The 7658-nt window shown below is 46.9% G+C and overlaps 1 protein-coding gene across 1 annotated transcript; it reads right to left on the bottom strand.

Annotated features, from left to right (window-relative positions):
* Positions 1 to 1683: 1683 nt before the first annotated feature.
* On the bottom strand, positions 1684 to 4705 carry gp1bb (glycoprotein Ib platelet subunit beta). The gene is given in 4 exon segments (XM_078421214.1): positions 1684 to 1846; positions 1849 to 2377; positions 4081 to 4310; positions 4690 to 4705. Coding segments are annotated over 2 exon segments (555 nt in total). The 5' UTR covers positions 2369 to 2377; positions 4081 to 4310; positions 4690 to 4705; the 3' UTR covers positions 1684 to 1811.
* Between the last annotated feature and the right edge of the window lie 2953 nt (positions 4706 to 7658).

A 7658-nucleotide genomic window follows, 5' to 3' on the forward strand; every position in this document is an offset into this window, starting at 1 on the left:
TACCCAGACAGTCTTCCCATAATGCATTGGAAATCGACCAAGTTTTGCTTTTTATGTGTAGTCAATTATTTTCGCCTAGATGGGATTTGTTAATATAATGTCTCCTTCGCCATTAACTCGTCACCAAAGTAAATTAATACAGTAACCTGATAGATTTTTAACGACTTTAATCAATGACCTCACATTACAGTTATAACATTTCCCCATTAATTAATTTAATAATGCAGCCATTCCAAAATGATGAGGTTTTTATTGATATAGAATACATCTCAATAGAATCACAATGTCATGTTTACAGCGTCAAAGCAAAATAATGCAGATGCTGGATATCTGAACTGGAAACAGCAAAGGTGGAGGGAAAGAGAGATAACGTGGCAGGTCGGCGACTTGCAACAGCCATTTGAGACAGGATCATTGATCAGAATCGTTAAGTCGTTTTCTCCCCATAGATGCTGTCAGGCCTACGAAGAATTTCAAGCGTTCTCTGCTACATATAGCGTGATTTCAGGATCACATTAGTAGATCCTTTTTTGGCTAAACACAACTGAAAGCAACTGTATTCCAACATAACGCGATACATTTTGAGATATCAATTTAAGTATCCCTGTTTTAAAATAACAGTTAAAAAAAAGTGAAATAAAATGAAATGCAGATGCTGGAAACGCGAGGGAAATCCGGAACGTCGCCTATTATTTCCCTCCGCAGATGCTGCCTAACCCGCCGAGTTACTCCTGCACTTTGTGTTTTGATTAAAGAAATCCGACTTGGATGAGGTTAAATGACATACAACGTTATTCGTTACCATCACTTCAGTTGTTTTGTACATGACATTAACTGCCCGCGATGGCGTTTCATTTTTAAGTCATCACATCGGCAGTTATTTCCTTTGTGGATGTGTCACTGTTGATTTCCAGTCTGCATCTTGGTGCACTTTGTATCAATCAAAATAAACGTCATGGCAACTTTTACTTAACCCGTGCTTTACTATCAAGTTACAGAAAAGACTTGTAATCTTAACATATTTTTCATTAATTACATCGTTGCGCAGGCTGTCCTCGGTGAATTATAATCCTCGGTGACAATATTAGAAACTCGCTAGCGCCTTCATGGCTTTGCATCAGCATTAATGATGTCATTAATATAATATAATATACTTAATATAATTGTATTTAATTGTATTTAATTGTATTTATGTATTTATTTGTTTTTGCATTTATTGCATATATGTTTGTACGCACCGTCAGGATTGGCTATTTTTTAATTTCGTTGTACTCGTTGCAATGACAATAAATGAATATTATTATTATTATTATTATTATTTGTTTTACATTTCCGCAGGAGTTTCCCGGGAAGCGATCGGACGAGGTGAAAGAAGGGGCGGCGCAGTGAGAGAGTTGCTTGCTGTCTTGAAGCGCCAGAGATCGATCCTGTCTGTACGTTCTCCCCGTGACCGCGTGGGTTTTTTCCCGGGTGCTACGGTTTCCTCCCACACTCCAAAGACGTGCAAGTTTGCAGGCTAATTGGCTTCGGTAAAATTGTAAATTGTCCCTAGTTGGTCGGATAGAACTAGTGTGCTGGTTGGTCGGTGCGGACCCGTGGGCGGAAGGGCCTGTTTCGGCGCTGTATCTCCAAAGAATAAAGAACAGCAACGCAGAATTCCAGCGTCGGCGCATTTAAAAGAAGAAGCCTTTGTTTTCGGCACTAACAAGAACTCACTGGGGGAACTCGCGGGTGTTCGGTCAAGAGTGCTGATCGGATAAATGGTTTTCAATGGGCTCAGTCGAATGTGTGAAGTCCGTGTGAAGATGAATTTATTTTGATGATCGAATGGCCTCTTCGGAAAGAACTCAAATCTCCTCAAAAACCTTATAACGAATATCAGAAGAATAGCCTGGATAACGATAAAGACGATCAGTCCAATCTGAAAGATCAGAACAACGCTACAGTACCAGTCATCGCACGTAGCGATCACTTCATCCTCGGTTAAATACAGTATCCGCCGGTTCTGAAGCTCAGCGGGCGAGGAGCACGTCAGGTGTTTATACGGGGATCGGTCTTCTTGTTTAAGAAGCCAAGATCTCAGGTATAAAATATTGCAATCGCATGTCCATGGGTTATTGTCCAACGACACAGACATCAGGTGATGCAGAGTGTCAAAGAGACCGTTGGGGATGGCAGAGAGTTTGTTGTTGCTCAGTTTGATTTCGGTGATGGTGTTCACAAAGCGCTTGGGAATCGTACTGACATTCAGCTCCTGACCACTGCAGTCCACGGAGGTCCCTGTGCAGATGCACGTTCCTGGGCACTGGAAGATCGCCACCGGATACATGGAAAGAAATACAAGAAACGTTTCTCGCCATCTCATCATTGTAATAACCTGCGGATGGAAGGGGTGGGAATGGGGAAGAAATAACAAGTTAGCTTGGGAAATAGACGGCGAAAGAGACGTTGATGCAAGGAAGACAGTGATCAGGATCTGGCCCACAAGTGGAAAGTTGAGCGCTTATCTTAAAATGGAGAGAAAGAGAGAAAGAGAGAAAGAGAGAGAGAGAGAGAGAGAGAGAGAGAGAGAGAGAGAGAGAGAGAGAGAGAGAGAGAGAGAGAGAGAGAGAGAGAGAGAGAGAGAGAGAGAGAGAGAGAGGGCGAGAGAGAGAGAGAGAGAGAGGGAGAGAGAGAGAGGGAGAGGAGAGAGAGAGAGAGTGAGAGGGAGAGAGAGAGAGGGAGAGAGAGAGAGGGAGAGAGAGAGAGAGAGAGAGAGAGGGAGAGAGAGAGAGGGAGAGAGAGAGAGAGAGAGAGAGAGGAGAGAGAGAGAGAGAAAGGGATGTGGAGGAAGCAGTCATAACATCATATTCAATATTTGGTCCCTGTGTTTCAAAGTTTCATTTAGGACGGGATAATCTATTGCTAGTTCTGTGATATCTTTGGATCACCGAGGACTGTACACCTGACGGGAACAGACATATCCCTCGCGGCTGTAGCTCGGTGGATAACCCTCTGGTTTCCAGGCAGCTGGTCCATTGCGGCGCAGAGCGGATGCTACGCTTTCGAAGATTTCATCTTTTGGATGATCCTAATCTGGTCTCCGCGGTGCCATCAAACAACAGCATGGCACTAGTTCGAAGAAGAGTAGGGGAACTGTCTTGCGGGCTTGTTAGTCAACTCCCTGGCGGCTTGATAACTTATCCTTCAAACGACATCTCCAAGCGCATGAGGCGAGAGGTTCGTCCTGCCCTCAGCGGATAAATTAAAGCAGATCACGCCCTACCTTTGCACGGCCGGGTAGATGCTGCGATATTTCCACGTGGAAGGGAGCCCGTTACAAAATGCAGGGACTACCATTGAAAACTGAGGTGCGGATCAATTTCTTCTTACAAATGGTTCTGAATGTCAGGAATTCCCTAACATTTAGGGTAGTGGAGGCTAGACGATCGGACGTTGAATGTCGGACGTATCAGCCTTGATCATTTTGAATAGTGGGGCGGACTTGAATGGCAGAAGCGCGTGTGCCTGCACCTATCCTCCAGTACCCTTGCATTCGATCCAACAAACCCCTTGACGATTGGTGCTGTACACAACCGATTTACCCTCCCGCGCCCCCATACACATTTCACAATATTTTGCGACGCAATACATTTCAGAGGCTGGAATCTTGAGCAAAAAATAAAGGCTGGAGGAATTCAGCGGGTCAGACAGCATTTTAGGATGAAAGGAACAAACGACTAGAGTATTCAGTAGTATAAGAAAATAACTGCAGATGCTGGTACAAATCGATTTATTCACAAAATGCTGGAGTAAATCAGCAGGTCAAGCAGCATCTCGGGAGAGAAGGAATGGTGACGTTTCGGGTCGAGACCCTTCCTCAGTCTGAGGAAGGGTCTCGACCCGAAATGTCACCCATTCCTTCTCTCCCGAGATGCTGCCTGACCTGTTGAGTTACTCCAGCATTTTGTGAATAAATCGGAGTATTCAGTAGATCAGGCAGCATCCCGGGAGAACATGGATAGGTGACATTTCGGATCGAGACCCGACACCAGTCACCCGAGCATAGCGGTGTCGTTTGTTAAACGTTGTCCAACCAACCTTTCGATCCTGCAAGTTCCTCACAGAATCACAGTTGCTTTCCGTGTTGGGTGTATCTCCAAGTTCCCTTGCAAAGATACCGTTGCTTCCCCTCTACTGATGCGTCAGGCAGATTTGTCCCGCTGATCAGAGCCAAAATACTTCTTTGTTAGTCGCCAACACCAACAAATCAATGAACAGAAATGCCACGATGTGGCAGCAATACCACGAGCCAATCACGTTTATCATTTCTACAAGATAAATAAAAGATTGATAACACCGTTTCTTTTTTTTAAAGTGGATATGGTGCGACCTCCCTCCTCCCAAATTTATTCTGCATAACCCATCGTTTCTGACTTGTATCTGCAGCTGGTTGCGTTTATAAATTAGTTAGAACTTTTGCACTGCCTTAGTGCTTCGATTACAATAATCAATTTTACTGACATTTCATAGCTACACTATACGAATAAAAGGTTTCTTGAAGCATCACATTTTATACCATTGATAATCAAGCTTGTCCGTTAAACGATTTAAAAAAAAATGCTAATTACATTTAATTGTCCATAAACGACACGACCAAACATCATCATTCGTTATAAAACTTTCTTCATTAAACACTCCCCCATTTACCTTTCGGTGTCTTGACTTATATCCTAATGTTCAGCATCTCTTTTCTACCGTAAAAGACGAGATTAAAGAAGTGCACATGTGTGTGCAAGCATTTCAAACAAAATAATTCAAAAACTCAGTTCTTTTCAGTTTTGTGTGACCTCGTTAGGACGTCACAGCGACAGAAAGGGTACTGCTCCAGTTGATAAAGGGACCGGGGTAGCCGTAAACAGCTGGTTGGTTTACAGCCCCACCCAGTATCGTGTTAAACTGCACGAAATCAGCAAAGCTCATCGAGTTCTCCAGTCAATTTCCAGTTTATCGGCTGGCTTGCTGCAAATTCAAGCTTTGTTTGGTCCAGTATTAATTCCTAGAAACACGAAAATATCATAGCCTGGCACCATCCCAGGCAAATCCGAATACAGGGAGCTGGAAAAAGCCGACCAGAACAAGTTAGACATGAATGAAAGTGTAAAGCCTGTGACCTCCGATGTCCCACAGCCCTCCGTGTGACTTCTTGCCGCCAATCGTGTCTCATTATCATTGGTTTTGAATAGTTGTTTGCTACCTACACAATGTGTTTCACTCTGTGTAAAACACAAGTAAATCGTTTCCGAATTACTGTGTTGCTGTACCCTGAATTGCTGAACCCTGAATTCGGGGATAATGAGGACCATGGCCAAATTCGGGCAAGTTGACCTAGCCCACCATACCTCTTGGCCATTATGGCCAGGGTAGGCTGAAGGGCCTGTTTCCGTGCTGTGTAGCTATATGACTCAATGACGCGTGTCCTCAAGTGTATATCTCTCCGTCCTTTTGTGCACCCCCCCCCCCACCCCCAAACGACACAGTCATAGAGTCATACATCATGGAAGCAGAGTATTCGGCCCAACGTCCATGCCGACAAAGGTGCCCTATCTACACCGGTCCCACCTGCCTGCAATTGGTCCATATCCTCTATGCCTTCCCTGTCCATGTGCCTGTCCAAAAGTATTTTAAATGTTGTTCTAGTTGCTGCCTTAACTACCTCCCCGGGCAGCTCATTCCACATATGCACCACCCTCTGTGTGAAAAAATTGCCCCTCTGATTCCTATTAAATCTTTCCCCTCTCATCTAAAAAACCGATGGCTTCTGGATCTTGATCCCCGTCGTCTGGGTAAAAGACTCAGTACATCTACCCTATCATTTCCCCTCATAATTACGTACACCTCTGTAAGCTCTTCTCATCTCCGTACGTTCCAAGGAATACAGTCCTATCCTGCCCAACAGGAGAGGGGGAGGGGCGGGGAAGGGGGGAGAGAGGGGGGGAGAGAGGGGGGGTGAGAGAGGGGGGGGGGGAGAGGGGGAGGGAGAGAGAGGGAGAGATGGAGAGCGAAGGGAGAGAGAGAGCGGGAGGGGGAAGGGGGAGGGGAGAGGGAGAGAGAGGGAGAGATGGAGAGAGAGAAGGGGAGAGAGAGAGAGCGGGAGAGAGAGGGGGGGAGAGAGAGAGAGAAGGGGGGAGAGAGAGAGATGGGGAGAAAAGGGGGGGAGAATGAGCGAGGGGGTGGGGGGGAGAGGGGAAGTGGGGGGAGGACCCGGTGGGGCCAAAGGGCCTGTTTCCGCGCTGTATCTCTATTTATCCCCCTCTAAAACTTCTTACATTCACCTCCAGTCTGATTGCAAGGTGAATGTAAGTAGATTTAGAGGGGGATAAAGCCATGTTGAGTGAGCGGCAGGGCCGTCTTAACGCATGGGCCTGATGGGCACTTGCCCGGGGCCCCACGAGCATAGGGGCCCCATGCTGATCTGTGTATGTTAAGTGACTTGCAATAAATAAATACTACTTTAAAAATGTAGGTTCAATAAGTGCTTTTTTCGCAACATTTTCGGTCCCTAAGTTTTTTTTTCGCAACATTTTCCATCCCTAAGTGCTTCTCACAGCGATCTGTTTCGCAACAATTAGCTCCGTAAGTGCTTTGCTTTCCCATCCCTAAGTGCTTCTCACAGCGATCTGTAAGTGCTTTTCGCAACAATGTAGCACCCTAAGTCCATCGCTAAGTGCTTTTCGGTAAGTGCTTTTGGCCGGCATGACAGGGGGGGGGCTGGTAGGGAAAGGGGGGTGGGGGAGAGTAACGGTGGGGGCGATGGGGAGGGTGGGAGGAGGAGAGAGTGGGGGTGGGAGGAGGCAGAGTGGGACTGGGGAGGGGGACAGCAAGGGTGGGGGTTGGTGGTGGGGGGGAAAGGGGGGTGGCGGAGAGTAACAGTTGGTCTGGGGGAGAGAGAATGGGGGGGTCTGAGAATGGGCACTGGGGAGGGGGACAACAGGGGTCGTGAAATTGTGTTTAGGATTTTTCTTCAGAGCCCCACTCATGCACTCCATTCCCCCCTTAATCACCCTTAAAAACTCCCCCAGACCTGTGCTGCATTAACTTAAATTGGTTTCAGGGTTTTTTTTAAAGAGCCCCACTCACCCACTCCATCCACACCCCCTCAACTCCACTTATCATCCCACCCCCCACAACCCACCTCATCCCCCCTTATCCTCTTCTCACCCACTCCATCCCCCCAGCCCCCTTATCCCCCCCTCTCTTTCACCCTCCATTCACCCAATTCATCCTCCCTGAACCCCCTTTGAAACTCCCCCAAACCTCTACTGCATTGGTCTAACACTCAGCCACTCCATCCCCCCGCGTCCCGGGTGGGGGCAGGGGAGGGGCAAGTGGGGGTGGCTAGGGGGGGTGGAGTGGGTCAGTAGGGGGAGGGGGGGGATAAGGTGGGTTGAGGGTGCTACAATACACGAGAGGCTTTGGGTCCAGGCCTCACTCAATCATACCCTCTCCCCTTCCCTGTTCCCCCTCTACGAGGAATGGGCCCAACGGGTCCACTTGGTCTAGTACTAAACTATAAATATTTGCTGCAATGTTATTGTGTTACAAATGGACATTGTGATTTGTCTCTGATTTAGTATCCCCGGGTTAGTATCGCAGTCACCTCTGCCACCTCACTTGCA

Source organism: Rhinoraja longicauda, chromosome 25 (assembly GCF_053455715.1).
Source record: "Rhinoraja longicauda isolate Sanriku21f chromosome 25, sRhiLon1.1, whole genome shotgun sequence".
Taxonomy (NCBI): Eukaryota; Metazoa; Chordata; class Chondrichthyes; order Rajiformes; family Arhynchobatidae; genus Rhinoraja; species Rhinoraja longicauda.